Here is a 26,158-nt window from a genome sequence, read left to right as displayed (position 1 = left end):
TCATTATATTCACCGTGGCAATTACAATCAAATTCTTATATTTGGTACATACTCCAATAATGACCTTAATAAATGAACAAGTAGCTGACAGAAATCAGAAGTTATCTCCATTCCTTTCATGAAAATACAAAGAGATGAACATTCTGAATTTAAATCCTTTATTTAATTATATGTAAAGCTACTTTGTGTCCATGACAATTAAAACACAAAAGAGACAAAGCCTTTCCCAAAAAGAACAAAAAAGGGAAAAGACGAAATCATTTCTATTTCTTCTATATGGTAGTACTTTGTTGAGTACCGACGGAAGAGATAGATCAGTCAGAAGCAGTCATTTTAATGTGTTGGTAAAATATAATTCCTTTTGGTATGTATTTTGCTTTGATATATATAAAGATACTGAAATGAAGTTGTGCTACTTCATCTTACTCTCATTTGTAATACATTTACACAAACAAAAAAGGTAAATCCTACTGAAGAAGGACCTTTATCAGAGAGATATGCCCCAATGCAGTACAGAGAACACCAAGAAAATCATTTCTTCTTCCTACCCTGAGATTCCTCATCTAAAAACTTAGAAGAATGAATGAGATGGTCTCCAAGTTTCTATGATTCATGTACACACATCAATTTATACATCTGGATATATAGTTAAAGCTTTATATACCCTGGCTTCATAGTACAAGGTTTGGCAAGGTTACTTGCTTAAAGCAAAAGTGATACATGTATTTTTTCTTTCTTTCTCTCTCTCTCTCTCTTTTTTTTGGATACATGTATTTTCTAAAAACAATCTCTTTCTTCCTCTGCTTTAAAAGTAGCAATGTCCCAAACATGAGTCATTCCTTCAGCTTAGATCTGAGAGTAAAGAGGATACGCAGCAGCACCACAATAGCTGACATTAACTAAATGAAATACACCTTTTTGTTGTTACTAAGCACAACCTAATAAAAGCTAAAGATAAGAATTTACTAATAACTGAATGTCTGCTCATAGTTAAACTTTAACACCAAAATTCCAATTTAATTTAATAGAAAACTGATAATGTAAATTATGACACAATGGAAATAAGTTAAAAAGCAACTTTTAAAAATAAAATATATGTATATAGTATTTGTAGTAAAAGAAATTGACTTAACATAAAATTTTCTTCATTTCTGGCTTGAATCCTTACATGATTATTCCAGATAAGAATCAACATTTTTTAAAAATTGTTCTTCATCATTAAGATATTCCAAGATAATATTTCCACCATTATATAAAGGACAATCCTCCTTAGCAATCCAGGTTTCCAAAGTATGGTCCAAGGGTAAGGCTTCTCCTGAAGTAATGTGACATAACCTTAATTTCTGTTAAGGGAAAAAATTAAAGGAAATAAATCATGCTGTAATAAACAAACATGCTGGTATACAGGTATCCTAAAGCTTTTAAAGAAAAATTATAACCAGTTGTTACCTTAGCTGTTAATTTGTTATTATCATTTTTAAGACTGGTTAAAGAAGCTGCAAAGTCTATGACCTTTCCAATGCTCCATCGGTGGCAAAAGAACATTGGTTTGCTCTTCTCTTTGCTCCCCTTAGGTAAGAAAACGTGAAAGTAAACTCTTTCTTTCTGTAAAAATAAAAAGTTAAAATACAGATTACACACACACACACACTCACATATATACATAGAGAGCATCTGCTTTTGTTCGGTGAACTGTCTTCCTCTCTTCTTGTGGTTAGATGATTACCCTCTAATGATGTATCTTTTAGTGGGAATATCAGTCACAGTACCCAAGAATCCACCTAAAATGCATATGCATAGGACCTAAGGCCCTAGGCTAGGGTGGTCTGTGCAAAGACAAGATGTGACATAAAATTAGGTCAATCAAGGTCTTTTCCTGGGATTTTATATTCAAAAACTAGAAGGGAGGGGATTTTTTTTTTTTTTTTGGAGTTTAGTTTTTTTGGGACACCTGGGTGGCTCAGTCGGTTAAGCATCTGCCTTCAGCTCAGGTCATAATCCCAGGGCCCAGGATTGAGCTCCATATCGGGCTCTTTGCTCAGCAGGGAGTCTGTTTCTCCCTTTCCCTTCTGCTCCCCTTGCTTGTGCTGTCAGATAAATAAAATCTTAAAAAAAAAAAAAAAGAGCATAAATACAAAAGGAGAAATTTAAAAGCTATAGCCTCACCCAAAAAAAAGAAAGAAAGAAAAGAAAAAAGAAAAACACAAGCATCCGTGAGGATCAGAAATGAAACAAACACACACAAGTGACATGTAGGCAGGCTGAGCCATAGACTTTCAAAGCAAAGTCTCCAGAAGATAAAGCAGTAGTCAAAAGTTCAGCTGTGGGTTAGTGGGAAACAACAGTGGCACATGGGAGTGAAGTACCTGGATGGGGCTCACTGCCTGGAAGCAGAGGCTAGCACTGAGTTTGTGCTCCAGGAAAGGATGCTGAAGAAGGTGCTGCTGAATGCTAACTTAAGATACTGCTTATAAAACATAGTATTTAGGAAGGCAGGGAAGCACAGAGAGAACCTCCTGACAGTGAACAAAGCCAAGGTCTTCCAACTGAGTAAATGGATCCATAATAATCTGAAAAGCTCTGCAGAGCAAAAGCACAATCTGAGTAGACTGGCCAGTGGAAGAAAGTGCAAAATTGCTAAAGAGGGAGAGGTGAGTGACCACAGTGAGCAATACAGCGGGAATACCTCCTACTTAAGACAGACATGTAGAATCTATAAATGGAAATTCAAAACAAAGGTTAACTTACCATAGGCAGATGAACTAAACGAACTTGAAAACGATACTTTTATGGATATATCCGTAAAAAGGGACCAAAAAGGTATGAATCAAAAATAGGTAGAAATGAAACAAAGCAAGTTATGAAGATCCAATGAGAAATATAAAAATTTTAAAATATAGTTTCTGAAATAAACTCAAACAAGAGAAATTTCAATAATATTCAATGAAAAGGTTTAACTGATTGGAAGATGTAATTGAGAAAGTCCTCTAGAATGTAGCACAAATAGGCATAAAGATAGAAATTATAAATCCAAAAATATGTCTAACAAAAGTTAAGAGAAGGAAGCAATATTCAGAGGTAATGACTATAATTTTCCAAAAGTAAAAAAACTAAGTCAAATTAAAAATGTACCTCCAGGGCCAACTTGAGCAATCAAAATAAATTCATATGTAGAAACACTGCACTAAAATTAGAAAATATCATAAACTCCTAACTACCAAAAAGAGACTGATTACCCATAAAGCAACAAGATTGACAGATGCTCCCTCAATAATAAACAGTGACCAATGAATAGTGTATTAAGAGAGTTGAGAGAATCTAATGGACAATCCAGCTCAAGTGAGGGCAAAATAAGAGCTTTTTCAGAAGACTTGAAGTTTACCAGTGAAGACTCTTAAGGAATGAACTCTAGTACTTATTCAAAATAAAAGTGAGTGCTAAGGAAAGGAAAAATTCAAAAAATATGTTGGTAAATTTTAATAGCTACTGATTTAAAAAGAATCCTGTGTGAACAAAGATGAAGGGATGAGACACACTCAATTGGACGTGAAAGCATGTCAAACTCCTTGTCTTATTCAAGAGGATACAATACTAAGTAACTTTAGATTCTGAGAGAAAAATTGGTAATAATATATTTTTAAAAAAATTAAAAATGTAAGCACATGCCTAATATCATGTTATGAAACATTACAGTGGAGATTCTAGAAAATACAGTACAGAAGATGAATTAAGCAGTATAATTACTGAAAAATTAAAATTGAAAAATCCTTATTTGTTAGTGGGGTGTGATTGTTTACCTAGGAAATGAAGGCAAAGAAAAAAAAATCACAGAATTTGGTGATGTGACTGAGTAAGATGAACAGGAAGCACCTTTTTTTCTCTATATTGGCAGTAAGTACCTGGATATAGAGGTAGATGGAAATATTCTGTTCACAACAGAAACAAAACCCATGAGATAATTAGGGATGAAAATAAGGAATAAGATTTAAATGAAGAAAAGCAAAATGTTACAGAAGACAAAACAGGAGCTAAATAAATGAAAAGACTTATAGGATTCTTAGACAACATTACATATCCTACAATGCAAATCCAAAGTGAATCCCTCAGAACAATTTCAGTCAGGATTTATAGTCCAAACTAGCTGGATTTATAGTCCAAACTAGCTGGGAGAGTGAATTTTACTTTACCTAACTTAAAGAAATCACTAGACAATGTATTTAGGACCTTTTACTCAGTTGCTTACACCTAGTGAGTAGGAAGGAAGCCAGAATCTCCACTACAAAGAGGAAGAGTTCAAGAGGGTAAATCCTCCTGAGAATACCAAAGGGGGCTTCTTATAAATGGACAAACCTTTACATCCTATTGGCGCTATTATTCACAGCTTATATTCTTGTGGGAAATGGACGGCATGGGAAGCCACATATCTAAGACTATGCTGTGTTCTCTCTTGCTATTTATAATGATTTCTTTCAGTTTCTCCATTTCTCCTTCAAAGAGCCTAAAATCTTTGAAGTTACCTACTGGAGTCTGTCACTCAAAACCTTGTCCCATCAAGACAACCATGAAAATCCCAAGAGGTTTTTTTGTTTGTTTTGTTTTGTTTTTACTATAGTTGACATACAACATTACATTAGTCTAGGTGTATAGCATAGTGATTTGACAAGTTTATACATCATGCTATGTGCATCACACAGCTACCATCTGTCCCCATACAATGCTATTACAATATCATTGACTATATTCCAATGCTGTGCCTTTTATTCCCATGACCTATTCATTCCATAACTGGGAGCCTGTATCTCCCACTCCCATTCACCCATTTGACCAACCCCCTACCCATAAAGTTTAATTTGAATATGATAAGGATGAATAATATGGGTGAATAAAAAATAAAACTGCTAAGAAAAAATACAATGGGACTTACATTTTATATTAGGATATTCTATAAAGCTATTGCATCATATGAAGTCAGTACTGATATGAGTAAAAAATGAGTGGAATAGGAAATCCAAAAATAGACCCAATAAAAATAAATCTTAAACTTATTATGAATTGAAATACCAAATAGCACCTTCAATAGGAGAAATGATTTAATAATTGGTGATGACAAAATTAGCTAAAAAACTGGAAGAAAATAAAATTGGGTCCTTAGCTCGTAGTTTATGCTAAAAACAAATTCTGTATGGATTAAAGACAAATGCAAGATGCAAAAAAATAAAGAAAACCAAAGCAGAAAAAAAAAGACAAATCTTAGAAAAAAATAACCACTGATAATGTCAATGAGATACATAAGCAAAATCAAAGTATTAGATTTTGAAAAAAATAATTTCCAAAGCAAACTGGTTATAGATAAAAAAGTTTTAACATCTATTATACTCCAATAATTTCTATAAGTTGACCAAACAACATAAAAGGATATGAGTATGAGTTAATAGACAACCAAAGAGAAAAATGATCAAAGGATATGTATAGGTGACTAAAAGAGCAGTTACACATGGCCAACAAACATATTAAAAGATGCTCAAACTGAACAGTAATCAAGGACATGCAAACTAAAGCAATTAGAAATATCTTTTTATAGCCATTAGACTGGAAAACATTAAAAAGGATAACAGCTACTTGCAAACCAGGGGAGGAGCAAAGGGTACTTTCATGTTTGGCCCCAAGAAGCAGTATATTAAACTGGGTAGGGGGGCAGCCTCATCCTGAGGGATCTTAGACAACTTCAGATTATTCATCTGTGAAATGAGGACACAGAATACAGAATATTCCAGTATTTCCAGTTATGGAATGTACCAGCAAATGTGTGTGTATTAAGAGATAAAAAATTTAAAGCCACAAAACAATTCTCAGCATGGTGTAATCAGTCAATAAAAGCTGACTTAATAACTGCTCCTAGTAGAAATGTAAATTCTAAAAAATTTAGAAATAAAGAAATGTAAATTTCTTTATAAAGCAGTTTGGCAACACCTACAAAAATTTAAAATACACATACCCTTTGACCAAGCAAATATTCCTTGGAATTTAGCTCACAGAAATAAGAAACCAGATTGAGACTATTTAGCACAGTAGCCAAAACTAGAAACAAACTGAATGTTCATCAAGAGAAAAATGGCAAAACAAAACAAAACAAAACAAAACACCCACCTGTATATCCACACTGGAGTATTTATCTAGTTTTTTAAAGAATGATTTAAAGCTACACCAGCTCCCTTGAGAGAATTTCTGCTGGGCATGAATGAAAAGGATATATAGAGATAATGATATATAGCCCACCTAAACCTGCCTTATTTTTATTTATAGCCATAATCACTATTTGACATGGTATCATATATAATATTTAATAGCCATTCTCACCCCTTGGAGAGGGGTGAGATATATAATATTTAATAGCCATTCTCACCCAACTCCATGTTGGCAAGGACTTTTATTTACTCTTGTATCCCCAGGGCCTAATATATAGTGAGTATTAAAAAGAAAAAAGTAGTGACTAAATGAAATGATGCCATTTTTATAAAATAATGAAATAATAACCAAAAGACACTTTGTGTTTGCATACATATACAAGTAAACATTTCCATTTATGTAAAATTATATGTATACACACATACACATGGGTGTGTGTGTATACATATGTATACATGTGTGTATAAATATATATGTAATATGTATATGTATATATGTATATATGTTATATATATATATATATATATATAAAATATATGTAAGTACGTGTGTCTAAACACAAACACACATTAATGCAAGGGGAAAAGTTACAGCTACAGACCTGTGGCATTCCCCACGATAAGCTATCACCTGTGTTAAGAACATGGTTTCTGAAGCCAGCCCACCTGGTTTCAACTGGTAGTTCTCCACTTAGTAGCTATGCAACTAGCGAATTACTTAACCTTTTTGTGCCTGAATTTTCTTACCTTTTAGGCAGAAATAATAGTGCCTATATCAGAAGCTCCTTGCAATGACTAAATGTGTTAGGAGAGGGCCTGGAACAAAGTATGTGCTATACAAATTTTTACTATTATGTTTCAGTAATGAAACAACTGCAAAGTAATCTGAACAATATATTATTGGATACCTTAGGGCAGCCCTTGTCAACCTTATCACTACTGACATTTTGGATCAGAAAACTCTTTACTGTGGCCACTGTCCTATGCATTATAGGTGGTTTTACAGCATCTCGGGCCTATACCCACTAGATACCACAGGATCCCCATGTCCAGTTGTGACAAGCAACTCTAAGGGACAAAAATCAACCTCAATTGAGAACCACTGCCTTAATGGGAAGAACATGGGCCGAGGATGGTGTGTTGGTTTTTCCCTTTATACATCTTTTAAAGGTTACACTTGTAAAAGCATGTACTACATTTGTAATTTTAAAACCATCAAATCAAGATTTCAAAAAAAAGGGGAAATATTAAGAAATAATCACCCAACAATGACTATAATCAATGGTTTTAAACCAGCAGAATAAAAGGGAATATAGAAAATGTAATCAATATAAAAGACATGAGGAGAGAGGAAATAAAGGAAAAGGTTGATGAGCAAAAAGCATAAGATGGAAGAAATAGGTTCAAATGTATCAGTGATCACAATATAAATGGGTTCAACTCACCTATAAAAGATACTATCAAACTGGATTAAAGAAAACAAAGTCCAGCTATATACTGCATACAAGAGACACCCTAAAACAAAACAGAAAAGTTAAATATAAAGGGATTTTAAAAAGATGTAATAGTTAAGTAGTCACTAAAAGAAAGCGTGAAACGGTATTATCATTCAAAATAAGATTTAAGGCAAAATTCATAAAGATATAAGAAATTCCATGTACCTGATAATAAATGTGTATAGAAAAACCATTAGAATTACAGGGAAGAAATCCGACAAAACCAGTTATAGTGGGAGATGTTAGCACCCTCAGTCCCGGACTGATAGATCAAGCAGACCAAAAATTAGTATGCACATACACACACAGACATGCATATGAATACACACAAATGGGTGAGGGGTGGTGGCAGGAGAAAGACTGCAAATGACTGAGCAAAAAGGGCAAGATGTAAATAATTGGTACCTTCGGATAAAGAATATGGAAAAATTCTCTGTACTACTCTTGTTAACTTTTCTCTGTTTAAACTATCAAGTTAACAAAAACCCCACACCCAAACAAGTATGCTGAAAATAAATTCACTGCAAGAAGATGGAAAAAGATCAGAAAATCTAAGCAAAGTAAATAAAAGGAAATATAAAAGCAGAATTCAGTGACACAGAAAGAAAAAAAAAAGGCAAAACAAAACAGTAAAGAGGGCACTAAAACCAAAATATGGTTCTCTAAAACAACTAAAACATAAATTAAAACACACATATACAAACCTCTAGCAAGAGGGGCAAAGTATCAGTAAAAAATATTAACATTGAAATGGAACGATTACTAAAGACACAAGAAAGATTTTGGAACATAAGAAAATAATGAACAACTCTTTAACAATAAACTGGAAAATCTACACCAAACAGGAAGTTTTAAGACAAATTAATGTTTACTATAATTTGGGGCGGCTCAGTTGCTTAAGTGTCCTGACTCTTGATTTCAGCTCAGGTCATGATCTCAGGGTTCTGACACTGAGCCCAAACACTGGCTCTACACTCAATGAGGAGTCAGCTTGAGATTCTCTCTCTCCCTTTCCATCAGCCCCTCCCCCTAGTCCATACTCCGGTACTCCAATTCTAATATATAAAAATCCTTTAAAAAAAATTTACCAAAATTTTGAAGAAAGGACTACTCAAATAAACCATAAACCATTTAAAACATCAAAATAGTATTCCAAACTCTTCCCTCAAAAAAAGGCAACAGATTCAAAGGTTGTTAATACCCTTTAAAACAACCCTTCAGGAACAAATAATCCCCACTCACTCACTCAAGATTTCAAAGAATAAAAAAGAAAGCTACTCAATTTTATGTGTATAATATAGGTACTAATATCAAACACTAAATAATAGCTAATCACTTAGTGCATTTTAGAAGAATTGCATACCAGAGTCAAGCAGTTTATTCTGGAATATATGGATGATTCAACAAAAATACTGATTAACGTAATTTAAAACATTTGTAAGGTAAGAAAAGACACCCAATTATCCTACTGGATGTAGAAAAAACTTACAGTAAGCGTTCAAACCTATTCATGATATAAATTCCTTGCAAACTAGGAATAGAAAGAAGTACTGCTAACCTGATAAAGGCTACTACCAAAAATTTATAGCAAACACAGCATTTAATGATGAAACGTTAAACTCATTTGCATTAAAGTCAGAAAAATGATGACGATGCCTACTCTCACGCACATTATTTCAAGACTTCTGGAGATCTCAGCCAATGCACTAAGAAAAATAAGGAGAAGAAGAAAAGAAAATTTGGGGGGAAAAAAAGAAACCTAAGAAACTGTCATTCACAGAAGATATGGCTACACAGAAAACATCCCAGAAAATCTACAAGCTATGGGAACTATTAGAAAGGTTATTTGCTAGACAGAAAGACAACATACAACAATGAGCAATAACCATTAGGAAAATGTAATTTTTTAAAAAAGATGCTGTCACTTAAAATGGCAACAAAAATGATGAACCTAAGATATATAAATATGTGTAAACATTATAAAGTGTTAAAGACATTTAAAAAAAGACCTAAAGAAAAACTGGAAATCATTAGATGTGGATGAGAAGAATCAAAACTCTAAAAGATGTCAACTGCTGCTAATCTAAAATTTAAGAATTCCTCTCAAAATTGCAATTTCAAAGAACAGGACAAAGTGATCCTAAAATATTTACAAATGAATAAAGTGCCAAGAACAGATGTGGTTGGAAGCAAAGAATAAGGTGGAACGACCTGTCCTACTTATTACAAAACTATGATAATAAAGACAGTTTGCTCTTGATGCAAAGACAGACAAACAGACCAAAGGAACTGAACTGAGATCCATAAATGAATCCTAAATGTATAGAACAAATGTATAGAACCCTACAGGGGGGAAAAAATCTACTTCCCTTACAACTAAGTTCCAAATGGAACAAAGAGTTGATAATTTTTTTTTTTAACTTTTAAAGGATGATATAAGAGAAGAACTTATTTCAAAAAGTACAAATCTTAAAGAAATTAAATTTGAGTACATTAAAATTCTAAAGTCTGAACCACTAAAGAGTCAAAAACAAAGTGAAAACAAGCGGTAGACAGAAAAAATACGTGAAACTTGTTTAGTCGAGAAAGCATTGGAACTCAGAATATATAAAAAAATCCTATAACCTTTTTTAAAGTGTGGGGGGAAAACACCCAACAGAAAAAATGTGCAAAGGACATGAACTATTCCGACATAAAATGGCCAATAAATCAATGCAAAATAACTGAACCTTATTAGTCACAAAGAAATTCAACTTTAAACTTCAGTAAGATAGAAACAAGAAACATTGAAAATGCTCAGATACTATAGGAAGGAGATAATCTGTACAACCACTGACAACACAAAGTTGATACTATCTAGTAAAATGGAAGATGAGAAAACCCCATGACCCAGCTTTTCTATTTCTAAATATATTCCTTAAAGTAGCATTTTTCAATCTGATTGATGGTCTCCATCCTTTAAGGGTTATAAAATCAACAATCTTTAAAATGAAACAGAACAAAAAACAGCCGAGTATGTAACACATAAGGCTAGTATTCAACAGAACTAGGTATTACTTACTGAAACTGTGTTAAGGTACATATTTGCATATGTATGCATGTATGCACATATGTACTGGGAGATTATATAAAATATAATTGATACTATGGAGTCTTAAAGGGACCACCCTAGAAAAATGTTCCCACACATACACAAGGATGTTCACTAATAGAACAGTTTATAATAGCAAAAAAATTAGAAAAAATATGAATCTGTTCATTAGGAAAATGGATAAATTGTGGTAATGAAAAGGGTTTTCTCCCTCCCTTTCCCCTTCCTTCCCCCTTCTCTTTGCTTAGCCAACACCCCCTTCTCCCACTCCCTTAAACAATCCTCCCATGTTGTAAAAAGTGATAAGATACTACAAGGAATGTTGAAAGGTCAGTCTACATGCTAATAAGGGATTGTAGTCTGGCCAATGCCGATGGTCAGTCTACATGCTAATAAGGGATTGTAGTCTGGCCAATGCCGATGGTCAGTCTACATGCTAATGAAGGATTGAAATCTAGCCAATACTGTCTGTTTCCCTTTTGTTAACGACCAATGAAAGTAACTTCCCACTATGTAAATGAAGGATGCTGAGCGAACCAATCAGGGGTATTCCCGCGCGCCAAGTATGCCTTTACATTTGAACTAGCCAATCTACAAACACCAAGTATGCCTTTACATTCAAACCAGCCAATGAAAACTTTGTAACCATGCTTCTGCTTCTGTACGTATGCTTTCGCTTCCCCAAACCCCATAAAAAGGCCCTGAACAAAGGGCTGGCGCGCGAGTCCTCCTAAGACTTGACCGCCCGCAGGTACCTGTGTCTACTCAATAAACCTCGTGCTGTTTGCATCTGACCAGTGGACTCGGCTCGGTTTTTGGGTCCAGGGGTCTCCTCCTGAGAAGGGGTCCATTCCGGGGTGCTTGGAGCCCCGGGGGGATCTTTCAGTATATTCATACTATGGAATAATGTGCACCATCAAAATGGTATCAAAATGAATGAACTAGACTAAATGTATCCACATAGGTAAGTGTTAAAGTGAAAAAAAAAAAAAAAGGTTGAAAAAGAATACAGATGGTTCACTAACACTTTGTAAAGTGGAAAAAACTCAAAAGTATACACCATATAATACTAGTTACAATACATATCAGGTTCAGATTAGCTGTTACTTAATGGATGGGAAGAATAAAAAGGGAGCTTCAGCCATATTTGGAACATTTCTGTTTTTCAAAAATCTCTGAGACCCACCTGTGGCAATGACTTATCTCCATCAGCATGCATTTTTAATTTCATCAATGCTACCTTTGCAGCTGTTTCACTATTTTTTGCACCTTTCCGTCGTTTACTTGCTATCTCTCCGGTCTTAGAATCTGAGAAATAAGTATAAGCATATAGGCACATAAAATTTTTACATTACATTTTCCAGAGTTCTACCAATCACTATTTATTAGTTATGGCCTTGAAATGTATACAAATTACATACAATGGACCTATATAGAGACCACATTCTTTTTACTGGTATTATATTTACATGACCATTAAAAAAATACAGTGAGGTTGACCTAAGCAATCCCCATATCAAAAACTCACTGTTACATGCTTTTTTCCAATTTAAGTCCATTTAATCCAAAACAACCCCTAACAACCCTGCAAAAAACTTTGAGATTTGGCCATAGAAGATCTTAAATGAAGATACTATCCTAATACAGAAAGAAAATTCTGAACATATTGCCAGAGAGACTGGTTAAGTCACAGACACATTCTTCCTGGTGCTTCATATTATCAGCAGCATTCATAGGATAGCTGGTAAGACTTAAGATTCATATTTAAAGAACAGAAACCATTACATTGGCCTTATGAATACCATGTCTAGCCATGATAGTTAACCAGCTGATCTAAGTGGCCCAGTAAAAGAGAACATCTGGTAGGGCACATCCACAGAATTCCCAGTTTTTCACTGGTCACATAGCCCTTGTGAGAAATACGGTCACAAAAATGTCATCAAAATCTACACCAAGTTACAAACATTGAGGCCATAAAAACACCTTCCATAATGTGCCTGCTGATCAAAGAAGCAATACTCTGTAACAAATATACAGCAGTAAGGAACAACAAAACAAGCTTTCTAGATACTTGCCAATAATATCTTTAATAAGTTTCTGAGTGGCAGCCATACGAGGCTTGGGAATTTCCAGGTTTTCACATTCATGATCTGACTGATGACGGTGCCTATGAGCAACAGAAGAGTGACACTAGTTCATAAATTTGCATACAACTTAAACAGATATACAGAATTTGAATGATCTCAGTGATCACCTCAGGCAAAAATTCTTCTCACAATAAGGACATTTAACTGGGACAAGCTCTCTTTCAGCACAGTCCTTGAATGAGCATGGGTAAGATGAAGGCTTATCTGACTTCAGTTTCTCATTGATTACAGTCACCTGAAAAATGTACAAAGGGGAAAATGGCATTATATATTTCACATTTAAAGCAAATCAACATCTATTTTGGAAGGCAACATTCATATAGGTTTCACTTAAACTTGTCAGAACAACTTATGTACTCTCACATAACAGATTATAATAAGGTATGAGAAAGGATTACTCTGCTGACTGTTCTACATTTTCATAACTTTCTTACTATGGTATATTTATCTTCTAAGTCAAGTTAAAATGACTATTCAGTTACTCTTCTCAATTTTAGTCTTCTACTCTGTATCAGTCCTAACTAAGATGCCCCCATAATAATATGTTTAGGTGATCATTTCATCAACCCTCAAGTGGCAAGTCATAACTACTTTCTATGCTGATTTTAGGAAGTTAAATATATATTATATATATGTATGAGAAAACTTAAAAGTATGTTTATCCATGATACAGAAGGTTAAAGATGGTTTTTACAATGATACATTCTCTATTTTGCTACATGCTCTATTCTGCATTTTTTATATTACCAGCAAATATTGAGGAAGAAGAGATTTTACAAGATTAAAAAAAAAAAAAAATCCAGGTCAGGCTAGTTTGAATTTTAAGTAACTAGGTTTTTAGAGTTGAATGAATTTAGTGAAATAATCTCTTAAAATTACAACCAAAGGGCATTCCTCTATATAAATGGCAACTGTATCTTGTTGGAATTGATTATTTTTCCAAATTTGATCTAATGGTAAAATTATTTTCATTTCATTATTTAAGGAGATCTTAATTGACATTCTATGAGAGACATTCATAGAAATGAAGTGATATCGTAAGAAAAAGGAAAGCACAGAGAAGATTAACAAACTGAAGAAACATCAATATGTTTACTATATGACTACTTCCCTCCAATTAACTTGCACAGTATCAATATGTTAATTTTTATTTTCCTAACATAAATCACCTAACCCTCAAAGGACCAGATTTGGACTGAAGCTCATTTAACTTTCTATAATTGAGAAAACAGATATAAAAATCCTTAGTAAAGTGCTTGGTAAATGTTGGGCAGGAATAAAAATCAACTGAAGAATGTAAGGCACAAAGCTTTCTGCCAAATCAACTCACTTCAGTTTAACTTCCTTCCTTTCTCTGAAAAAAGGAGATGAAGCAACTTATAAATCTAGAGAAATTACCTTTGGTATGGTGGTCTCAGCTTTCTCTTCTTCCCTCTTGGAATTGAACTGCCCTCTAGGAGGAGGACTAACCTGGTGAAGCATAGCTGTGACTAGTAGGAAAATATGCCTAGTTCTGGATTTCCTTTGGAGCCTACACTATACCACACTAAGCTTCATCATTCAGTTTATCCTCTGTGAGTAGTAACAGTGATTTTGGCTTCTATCTAACTGCTCTTATTAATCTTTCAATTAGATCAGAACCAGAGTGAGGATTTTATTGGACTAAAGTTTTGTTCCTGGTGATCTAAGGCTGACTGAGTCAGAACAATTTGTAATACCAAATCCTAACACTAGGAAATAAGGACAATGAACAAAACGCTGGAGGAAAACTTGAAGGAATATATGATGAAAATGTTAACTCCATTGTAGATTTATAAATATAGAGCCTAAAGTTGTAAGTGGGCTACCTAAACCTAATCGCAATGTTTAAGATTGATAACAATTTGTAAATACCAAGGAAACCAATTTTTCTTTAAAACAAACTGAGAAAAATAACAGAAAATGAATTAAGAACCTCTTTACATAACTGGTTTAGTTGCCAAATTTTAATCTGTGGTACCTTGACTGGTTTTAAACTCAAATTCTGAATGAAAGTACATAAATACAAGCATTTTGTTAGAACTAGTAACATACCTCAGGACAGCTGTGTGACTCCCTGCTTCTGTGTTCAAGGCTTAAATAATTAAAAAAAAAAAAGTTTAAATTCAATCAAGTAATGTGCTTAAAGATAACTGTAGTAATAAGATAGTTAGTATCCTTAAGAATACTCACACTACATTAAATGGTTAATGGTCAGTATCATTAAGAATACTCACAATACATTAACTCTGCATATAAGAATAAATTGAAATGGCAGACAAATTAAAGACAGAGCATCTAGGGGCACCTGAGTGGCTCAGTGGGTTACGCCTCTGCCTTCAGCTCAGGTCATGATCTCAGGGTCCTGGGATTGAGCCCTGCATTGGCTCTCTGCTCAGCAGGAAGCCTGCTTCCCCCTCTCTCTGCCTGCCTCTCTGCCTACTTGTGATCTTTCTGTCAAAGAAATAAATAAAATCTTAAAACAAAAAAAAAGAGCATCTCTAGTCTCAAAAGTTTCAAAATCTAACTGTTCAACTTCAATATGAATAAAACAATTCACCACTCTAAACTGCCTCTCAATGCTTCAAGGTATGTGCAAATACAAAGAGTTTTTTAGTTCCTTTTATTTATCAAAGACCATCAAGAATAAATTGTCAAAGAAATGCTCTACTTCTGAAAAATATGCATTACTTTTACTTAGTTCTAATAAATCTTTGAGTTACCTTCTGAAGACAATTAATTTTTTCCATGTCCTATTTAATAAGTTAAATGCCTAAAACATGGAAGCACCTGGGTGTCTCAGTAGGTTAAGCATCTGCCGTCGTCCCAGCTTATGATCCCAGGGGCCCTGGGATCCAGTCCTGCATGGGGCTCCCTGCTCAGTGGGGAGTCTGCTTCTCCCTCTCCTCCTTCTGCCTGTATCCCCACTCATGCTCATGTTATCTCTCAAAAAAAATCTTAAAAAAAAAAAGGAAGAAGATGGCCTAAAATAGACCTTTTTCAAAATCTTTGGTTAGTTCCCAGGTTTCACCTTGCATGTGATGTATGTGCAATGGACATGTGATATCCAATTTAAGAAATGTACAGGCTAGATTCTTCATTTTAATTAATGAAGTACCTGGATTGTTTTCTACCCTACTCTTTATTTTTTTTTTTTTAGGATCTTATTTGTCAGAGAGACAGACAGACAGACAGACAGTGAGAGCACATGTGTACCAGCAGGGGGAGCAGCAGGCAGAAGGTGAAGCAGGCTCCCTCCAGCAAGGAGCAGGATGCAGGACTCAATCTTGGGACCCTGTGACCATGAGCTGAACCAAAGGCAGATGCTCAACCGAATAAGCCACCCAGGAGTCCCTTCTACCATATACTTTATATTGTCGCTACGTTCTCTCCTTATGATTACAAGACGTCAATACAGCTCTTATGTAAACTCACAGAGACAAATTCATTTCTGAAAATTTAAAGTTTACCCACATGTATGCACAAGTAATCAGAGCCTAGGACTATATTTTCTAAGTAATTACTATATTACAAAATATCAGAGGTTAAGTTAAAAACTATTTTAAATCATTCTGCTTTTCAGAAATAAATCTCATATTACAAACACTAAAATTACTCCCAAATCCTGTATAAAAATTTAACTTACCAAAATACTCCTGAACAACCATCACACACAAAAGGAAGAAAATCTAAAATTGAGGGGAAAATGTTACATGCACTGGTCAGTATCTGATTTTGACTTAGTTTTCTTAAACAAAAAGATCCTTAAGGTACTGAACTACCTCTATACGAGAACTCTTCTTTTTGACCTATATCCTAGTATAGGAAGTAGTGGTTAAATAAAAGCTATCACAACCTCAAGCAGTCTGGGGATGACTGGATTATCAGGAGATGAAATGTTCTTTGTAGTAGTGTGCTAAATCAGAAGAAAAAAAGTACTGGGGTTTTTTGGATGCCCAGATTTATTATGTGTTGTTTCTGAGTACTGTATGCTGCAAAAATCCTGCATTTGAAGTGAAAATCCTAGGTTTCAATTCTGATCCCACGGTTTACTAACCTAGCAATGCTAAGCAAAGTGTTTAATAGTGAAGTTTTGGGGCAATGAGAAAATGACAGTGTAACAGGACCCTAAGCTCATCTCCTCCCACAGACACACCAAGATAAAAGCTACACTGAAAAACACCTGAAGACGTGAAACAGATCTTCCACGCTTAATGCTACAGAGGAAGGACATACTGGAAGGGTAGGAGGAGTGGAGACACAGTTCGGATCCAAACCTGTGGTAAGACTAGACATAAATAGGGACACAAGCACAGAGAAGCTAGAGGATCAGAGCCCATACTAAGCACCCCAGCTACTGGAAACCTGCACTGGGAAGAGAAGTCCTCATAATATCAGGCTTTGAAAACCAGTAAGGCTAAACTTCACAAGCTTTTAAAATCAGCGGGGGTCACCTCCAGGTATTTTAAAAATCTCTTAGAGCTAGAAGCAATAGTAAACGGAGTCCTCACACTTAAAAAGCTAGAATAAGTAACTGCTGGCAACTAGCACAGAAATAGCAGTTTGAAAAATATCTGGGTATTCATGAAGGCAATTTATTTACTAATCTCAGAATGTGCACTAGAGGGACAAGGTCCTCAGACTTCTCCAAGAACCGAAGTGCTAGAGGGCACCATTTCTCTTTTCCTCTCCCAGGTTAGATAGCAGAGCCCTTGGAGAAACCAGCACCAACACTCTCCAACTACCTTGCCAGCAGGGTGCCTCTGTCCATGCATTCACCTGCCTTCCTACCCCATCCAATCCGCTCACCTCAGCAGACTCCCTCCAAAGTGGCTCCTCTCCTGCCGTATCTCCAAGCAGTCCCAGTAGGGACCAGTGCCACTCCAAAGTGACTCCTGCCCTGGGGAAGTGGGGGATAACCCCACACACAGCATGCCCAAAGTTCTAACAGCTTTTAACAGGCCATACAGGGAGAAAGCCCCACCATTCAGTTGGATTATAGAGGCTGTCTGCACACACCTACTCTGAATGCTGGCTCAGCCACTTCCAAGGCCACCAGGGCCTCTCAACAGTGCAGGAACCAAAGTCTGCCCAGTGTGCCCACAGGAAGCAAAGTAGGTCACTGCAGCCAACAGGCTGAAGGCAAATGAGGCTCAGCCACAACAGTAGTGCACATGTAGACCATAGAGAAGACACCCCGGAGCAGCTGGTTCTGGTGACCAGGTGACATTGTACTACAAGCATCACAGGACCTCTTCAACACATGTACGTTAACTTTCAAGACCAAGATACATAGCTGATCTCCCAAATACATGGAAACAGAGCTACACAATATGAGAGAAAAATATGTCCCAAATTAAAGAACAGGACAAAAAATCACATCAAAAGAGTTAAAAGAAACTGTGATAAGCAATATACCCAATAATGAAAACAAGGAACCGTCACAAAGATACTCACTGGACTTGAGAAAAGAGTGGATGAAATTCAGAGAACTTCAACATAGATATAGAAAATGTAAAACAGAAGCAGTCAGAGATGAAGAATTTAATAGCTGCAATAAAAAACACACTAGAGAGAACAGATAAGGGAAGCAGTGGAACAGACCACAAATTCAGAAGACAGGATAATGAAAAGCAAACAAGCTGAAGAGTAAAAAAGAAAAAATAATAAAAAATTAGAATAGGATAGAGGAAATCAGCATCATCAAGTATACCAACATTCACATTATGGGGATCCCAGAAAAAGAGAAAAGGCGGCAGAAAACTTATCTGAGGAAGGAAACAGACATCCATATCCAAGAAGCAAAGAGAACCTCCAACAAGATGAACCCAAGGAGGTCCATACCAAGACATATAATAATTAACATGACAAAAAGTAATGAAAAAGAGATAATTTTAGGTTCACCTGGGTGGCTCAGTCAGTTAAGCATCTGACCCTTGATTAAAGCTCAGGTCATGATCTCAGTGTTATGAGATCAAACTCTCCATTGGACTACATGCTGGACATGGAGCCTGCTTAATGTTCTCTCTCTTCTCCTTTTGCCTCTCCTACCCCCTTCCCAAAAGGGTAATTTTAAAAGCAGGAAGAAGAACTTAAAAAACAAAAACAAAAAACGGGTATATACAAAGAAAACCCCATAAGGCTATTAGCTAACTTTCCAGCAGAAATTTTACAGGCCACAAGATAGTGGCATGATATATTTGTAGTACTGAAAGGAAAAAAGTTGCAACCAAAAACACTCTATCCACCAAAGTTATCATCCAGATAAACAAAACTTAGGAGTTCATCACCACTACATGAGCTTTACACAAAACACTGAAGAGAATTCTGAGTAGAAAGAAAAGGCCCTACTATAAGAAACTTATGAAAGGAAAATATTTCACAGGTAAGAGTAAACCTATAAGGTAGTAGACAAAAATCACCTATAAAACCAGCATGGAGGTTAAAAAGCAGTAAAATGAATTGTATCTACAAAAACGAGTCCAATGATACACAAAATGATGTAAAATATGACATCTACATACAATGTGAGCAGGCGAATAAAAATATAATCCTTTTAGAACAGTGTTTAAGCTTAAGCAACCATATCAACTTAATATAAATTGCCATATGCATGTTACAAACCTCAAAATAGCCACAAACTAAAAACCTGTAAGAGATATATACAAATAAAGAGAAAGGAATCCAAGCCTAACACTAAAGAAAGCCATCAAACCACAAGAGGGCAAGAGAAGAAAAAACAAGAGAACTACAAAAACAACCAAAAAACAAGTAACAAAATGGCAATAAGTACATACTGTTCAATAATTACTTTAAATGTAAGTGGAGTAAATGCTCCAATCAAAAGATACAGGGCAACCAAATGGATTAAAAAACAAGATCCAGGGGCGCCTGGGTTGCTCAGGGGGTTAAGCCTCTGCCTTCAGCTCGGGTCATGATCTCAGAGTCCTGGGATCGAGCCCCATATCGGGCTCTCTGCTCAGTGGGGAGGCTGCTTCCCCCTTTCTCTCTGCCTGCCTCTCTGCTTACTTGTGATCTCTCTCTGTCAAATAAAGAAACAACATCTTTAAAAAAAAATTTAAAAAAAAAACAACAAGATCCATCTAGATGCTGCCTACAAGGGACTCCCTCCAATGTGAAGGACACACATACAACTGTAAGTGAAGGGTTGGAAAAACATACCATGCAAATGGAAGCCAAAATACTTAGAGCACACAAAATAGACTTTAAAACAAGCATGGAAGGAAGAGACAAAGATAGATAATGATAAAAGGAACCCAACAAGAGCATACAACAAGTATCTATATACCCAACATAAGAGCATTCAAAAACATAAAGCAATTACTAACAAAGGGAGAAACTGACAGCAATACAATAATAGTGGGGCATTTTAACAACTCACTTGCATCAATGGGTTAATCATCCAAACAGAAAATCAATATGAAACAGTGACTTTGAATGAAACATTAGACCAGATGGACTTAATACATACACAGAATATTCTATCCAAAAACAGCAGAATACATTCAAATACATACACTCCCTAAGACAGATAACCTATTAGGCCACAAAACTAGTCTCAAAAAATTTAGGAAGATTAAAATCATTATCAAGCATCTTTTTTTAACCACAAAGGTATGAAACTAGAAATTACAAGAAAAAAATATGCAAGGAACATAAATACTTGGAGGCTAAATAGCATGCTACCAAACAATGAGTGGGTAATCAAAAAGGAAATAAAAAAAAATACATGGAGATAAGTGAAAATGAAAACAGTGGTCTAAAATCTTATTATGGTCAAATAACCTATTACAAAGGAGGCAAGATTAAACAATGGGAAAAAGACAGTCTCTTTAATAAATGGTGTTGGTTGGGGAGCCTGGGTGGCTCAGTGGGTTAAAGCCTCTGCCTTCAGCTCAGGTTATGATCCCAGGGTCCTGGGATCCAGCCCCACATCAGCAGGGTGCCTTTTTCCTCCTCTCTCTATCTGCCTATCTCTCTGCCTACTTGTGATCTCTCTGTCAAATAAATAAATAAAATCTTTAAAAAAATAAAATAAAATAAAATAAAATAAATGGTGTTGGGAAAACTAAACAACTACAAGTTAAAGAATGAAACCGGGCGCCTGGGTGGCTCAGTGGGTTAAGCCGCTGCCTTCGGCTCAGGTCATGATCTCAGGGTCCTGGGATCGAGTCCCGCATCGGGCTCTCTGCTCGGCAGGGAGCCTGCTTCCTCCTCTCTCTCTCTGCCTGCCTCTCTGCCTACTTGTAATCTCTCTCTGTCAAATAAATAAATAAAATCTTTAAAGAAAAAAAAAAGAAAAGAATGAAACCAAAAAAAATTTCTTACACCAGACATAAAAATAAACTGAAAATGTATTAAAGACCTACATGTGAAACCTAAAATCATGAAACTCCTAGGAGAAAATACTGGCAATAATTTCCTTCCTTGCATCAGCATTAGCAACATTTTCTAGTTCAGTCTCCTAAGGCAAAAGTAACAAAAACAAAATAAACTTGGAATTATAACAAATAAAAAAGTTTTTTGCATCAAAGGAAACCATTAACAAAAAGGCAGCCTACTGAATGGAACAAGATATTTGCAAATCATGTATCTGAAAAGGGATTAATATCCAAAATATATAAAGAGCTTGTACAACTCAAGATAAAAAAAAAAAAAAAACAAATAACCTGATTTTAAAAAATGGGCAGAGGCCCTGAATAGACCTTTCTCCAAAGAAGATGTAAGAATGGCCAATAGATACAGGAAAAGATGCTTAAATCACTAATCCTCAGGAAAATGCAAATCAAAGCCACAATGAGATATCACCTTATACCTGTCACAATGGCTCTTTAAAAAAATTAGAAATAGAAAATTTAAAATTTAATAAAATTAGAAATAGAAAATAGAAAATTAAAAAAAAAAGAAATACCATATGATTCAATCATTTCACTACTGGGCATTAACCTACAGAAAATGAAAACACTAACTCAAAAAGATATATGCACCCCTGTGTTTACTGCAGCATTACTGTTAATAGCCAAGATATGGAAACAACTCAAGTGTCCAATGATAGATGAGTGGATAAAGATGTGGTACGTAAGGGACGCCTGAGTGGCTCAGTCGGTTAAGCCACTGCCTTCGGCTCAGGTCATGATCCCAGCGTTCTGGGATCGAGTCCTACATCGGGCTCCTTAATCGACAGGGAACCTGCTTCTCTCTCCGCCTCTGCCTGCCACTCTGCCTGTTTGTGTGCGGCTCTCTCTCTCTCTCTCTGACAAATAAATAAATAAATAAAATCTTAAAAAAAAAAAGATGTGGTACATAAATACACTACAGAATAATACTCAGCCATAAAAAAGAATGCGACCTTGCCATTTGTGGCAACATGCACGGACAAGAGGGTATCACTATGAAATAATACAGAACAAACATACCATATGACTTCATTTACATGTAGAACTTTAAACAGAAACAAACAAAAAACTGACTCTTAAGTACACAAAACCAACTTCTGGTTGCCAGAGGAGAGGTGGGTGGGAGAATGGGTGAAACAGATAAAGGGATTAGGAGATGCAAACTTCCAGCTATAAAATAATCAAGTCACAAATGAAAAGCATAAGGAATGTAGTCAATAATATTATAATAACATTGGATGGTGACAATGATGACTACGTTTATAATGGTAAGCGCCGAGCAGTAAATGAATTGCTAAATCTATATATTGTGCACCTGAAACTATACAGTCAAGTGAAGCTGGTATGTCCAATCGCACTTTTACAAAGTGAAAACAAAACGTACATTTTAGAGAAGACTACAGTTGCCCCCGAAAAGGTCTCATCCTATAGGGTACCTTAACTAAAACAGAAAGAGGTCCTATCATAACCCAAAGGGATCCCTGGATAATTGTGCTTGTAGGACCAGGGGGTCTGAACACAGTTCTTCTACCTCAGAAGTAAGTTAAGTGAATTGACACTGTCGTACTGAGGTATGATACTGTGAGCATGGTGCATACCAAAAAAAATAAGCACTCATTTGTCAACAAGAAGAAAATGAAGCATATAATATTCTATGTCTCTTTCAAACTGGAAAAATTATACATGTTTGCTATTTTGAAACTCATGATGATGAATTAGATATTAAATGCAGACCAAAAGGACCTAGAGGGAAGAGTTAAGATCAAGGTAGGAAACTATGTTTCTATCCATACAGAAGCTAAGTGAGATTTAGGATGCTCACTTAATACCCTCTAAATCCTAACCCTCTCTCCACTACTCTGAAGAGGTAAACCCTGGACTCATTTCATATATATTTATATCTTAAGAGATCCCTGAATTTGGCAGATACCACGGACTTAGTAATCAGGTATACCAGAGATAAACATAACTCACAGTCAAAACCAATTGGCTAAGCTTCTCTATGAGAGATCTCTATGAAAGGAAATACAGGTTTTCTGAATGGCTGGCCATGAAAGCCAGTGGTAAAATATACACATAAAGACTGTAAGTTAGAAGAACATAGAGGGTCGTGTGCCCTTTTCCCCCGCTGCCCACAGCAAGTATCACTAAACCACTGTGGTATTCCCAATAAAACTGGGCTAAATCTCGGAGTCCTCTTTTCACCGGGTACCTACAACCAGTAACTGAAGCTGCAATGAGAGATGAAACCTATTTGCCACCCTATGTAATAACTGTCAACTGTGACGGCACACATTTGAAGCAAAATCCAGATACCAAAAACTGAGCATTCTGTACCGCTCTAATGCTTTGGAAACTTGCCTGTCCAAGTGTAGGACATCTTAAAGCTTGTGCCACACTACCACTGGCTATTAGATTGGGCTCTCAGTTGACTGTAGAGAGATCATCGTTTTACTAATGCTTCAAAATGCACATTATCCTGAAAGCTTTTCTATGGAAAAGACTCTATTTTATACCCTCCTATGTAGTTCCAGCACCAAAATTGATGCTTGGTAAATGTTTGTTGAGTCAACAATATTCAATCAAAGAACTGAGTGAGCATAAAGATCATTTAGCAGAATAGTCTGAGGATGAGAATCTGCTAAAAGCTAAGGGCATTCTCACGAGAAGCCACGAAGACAGGTGAAAAACTGACCTCGCCCGACTCCATCTGACAAGTAAGTAACAGATTAAAAAGTTTGGAAAGTGGTTTGCCCAAGGTTGTAGTGGCGGGACCAGAGGGCAACACAAGTCTCCCGACATCAAAAAGCAGTAGGAAGGACACAACAAGTTCTTGGCCAGGAACACTCGAAAAACAAAGGGAACGCGGCAAGGCATGTTTTCGGAAATTCCATGGTTCGCTTCTAAAGAGACCACAAGTCTCTTCCAAAGGCTCTGGAGCAAGAAAAAAAATACCAACACATCTCACTGCAGACCCAGGAGAGACGAATCCACCCTGCCTCCTCAGACTTCGCCCCGACCCAGTACCCGCCCGCTCACCCGCCACCACTATCCGTGAAGACACAGTGGGACCCAGTCTACCATGCCCGGAGCTAAGGACTGCTAGATCACCTCGCTGCCGGCAATGCTCCACCTGACAGTGCTGCCCTATGTCCAATTCCGCCATCACTGCGCCGCAAGAGGTGGGGCTACGGCGCACGCGTGGCGCCTGCTGGGAATGCGGCGGGCCTGGGGGCGGAGCCTGCCGCCGGGCTGGTGCATCCACGGGAAGGAGTCAAGCTGTTGTGCGTGCGCGGCGCTGTGAATGTACACGCGGTGCAGGAGTCTAATGAGGCTGCGCGAAGCAGAGGGAGTTGGTTTGTTTGTCTTCTTGGGCAGACGACTTCGCATCCTGTCCTTAAGGAAATATGCAGTTATTCACCTGGAAGACTGTGCATGCTGAAGTTCCCTCCGTGCTGCAACCCAAATCGGGGAAGACCTCACGAGGATTGTCTTTTTTTTAATTGATGTAAATCTCCGAACCGGCACAGTGCTTGGTACAAGTATTTGCAATTATCAAGTGAAGAAGGACCTTACTCAATTCCGCATTTGTCCTGCACCATTGTTACTTAATAATAAAGTAAATACCTCTTGCAAGGGAATCATTAGGCTTGTTAAAAGTAAAGGTTTTTTTTCTTGTTGTTGTTGTTGTTTTAATTCGGAAGGGGAAAGTCTGTAATTCTGAGGTCCCGAGTGTGTACGAAACCGCGTTGAGTCCCTCAGTTTAGAGAGCCCCGTCTCATTTAAAACAGCTCCTTGCAGAAAGCTTGTGATTCTTTCAGGAAGAAGGGGAGTCTCATGTACTTGATGAGCCACTTCAAAGGCACCAAGGAAATAGAGGCTCTTCTAGGTGGAGTACGAATGGATGTCATTCCATTGGTGTGACACCAGACGCGACTCAGAGTGCGATGAGCGGCGATCAAAAACGTACTCAAAAAAAAAAAAAAAAGGACTCATGACATGAACTGGAAAAATATTCAATACCTTGTGTATAACTGGGTCTATCTAAATCAATATTCATTGAGAAGGGGAAAGGGTGAGATTGGGAAACAGTTATTACTTCAAGGTTTGCTCCTGCATGAATCTGTTTAAGATTTCCATCTCAGACTTGCTTGGGCCCCTGGAGAAACTCTAGATTTTAGAGCTAGAAGCAACCTAAGATATCATTTAGTTATGCCACCATCAGTTTTGTTTTTGTTTTAAGATGAGAGAACAGGGTCACAGAATTTAAATGATTTGCCCAAATTAATGGAAGAGCCAGGACTAAAATTCAAGTACCAAAGACTTCTGGTATTCTTGAATTTAAGAATCATTTTTGTATGTTTTAGATTTCATATGTTTCTTTTAGCTGGTTGAGTCAATCAATAATAGGTTTTCTTGAGTTTTACTAAATGTTTAGGATGTCCTAAACTGGTGGCAGGTATTTTATTGATCCAATCATAAAATTAAAATACTCTTATTTTTTCAGTTCACTAACCCTGGGAGTACAGGGAACATCAGATAATTAAAGTAGCCAAGATTGCAGTTGCTAGCTCTTTCATCTCTAGTCTCCTTTGCCAGCTTCTCCTCTAGGTGCTACTTCAACATGTGTTTCCCTTTAATTTTGTGTTTGGCCCGTTTATCAATGTACATCCTCATAGAAGTGAAATTCCCCTGGTTCCAAATGACTCCCATAACCATATTATCTTGAGAACTTTCTCCCAGACTGAAGTTCTCTATATCTGTCTGTCGGCATATTCACTTGGTGTCATCTGTCATATAAAAC

The 26,158-nt window shown here is 36.3% G+C and overlaps 1 protein-coding gene across 1 annotated transcript; it reads right to left on the bottom strand.

Moving 5' to 3' along the window:
- Positions 1-141: 141 nt before the first annotated feature.
- ZFAND1 (zinc finger AN1-type containing 1) lies at positions 142-24,525 on the bottom strand. The gene is made up of 8 exons (XM_044245388.1): positions 24,466-24,525; positions 16,584-16,626; positions 14,993-15,032; positions 13,027-13,154; positions 12,848-12,939; positions 11,959-12,080; positions 1,450-1,605; positions 142-1,343 (listed from the first exon to the last, which is right to left on the bottom strand). Exons 1-8 carry the CDS (start codon positions 24,518-24,520, stop codon positions 1,173-1,175), a joined length of 807 nt encoding a protein of 268 aa, XP_044101323.1. The 5' UTR covers positions 24,521-24,525; the 3' UTR covers positions 142-1,172.
- Between the last annotated feature and the right edge of the window lie 1,633 nt (positions 24,526-26,158).

Source organism: Neovison vison, chromosome 4 (genome assembly GCF_020171115.1).
Source record: "Neovison vison isolate M4711 chromosome 4, ASM_NN_V1, whole genome shotgun sequence".
NCBI classification, from domain to species: domain Eukaryota; kingdom Metazoa; phylum Chordata; class Mammalia; order Carnivora; family Mustelidae; genus Neogale; species Neogale vison.
Note: the sequence above shows the minus strand (reverse complement) of the source record. Positions and strands in the feature narration are given on the sequence as shown.

What these genes read in the sequence shown, in the direction of transcription:
- ZFAND1 (XM_044245388.1), bottom strand. Translation starts at nt 24,520, where the DNA reads ATGGCGGAATTGGACATAGGGCAGCACTGTCAGGTGGAGCATTGCCGG. An exon ending in GGTTGTTCAGGAGTATTTTG is followed by an intron (nt 15,033 to 16,583) that starts GTAAGTTAAATT and finishes TAATTATTTAAG; the next exon opens with CCTTGAACACAGAAGCAGGG. An exon ending in GAGAAGAATTTTTGCCTGAG is followed by an intron (nt 12,940 to 13,026) that starts GTGATCACTGAG and finishes TGTTGCTCATAG; the next exon opens with GCACCGTCATCAGTCAGATC.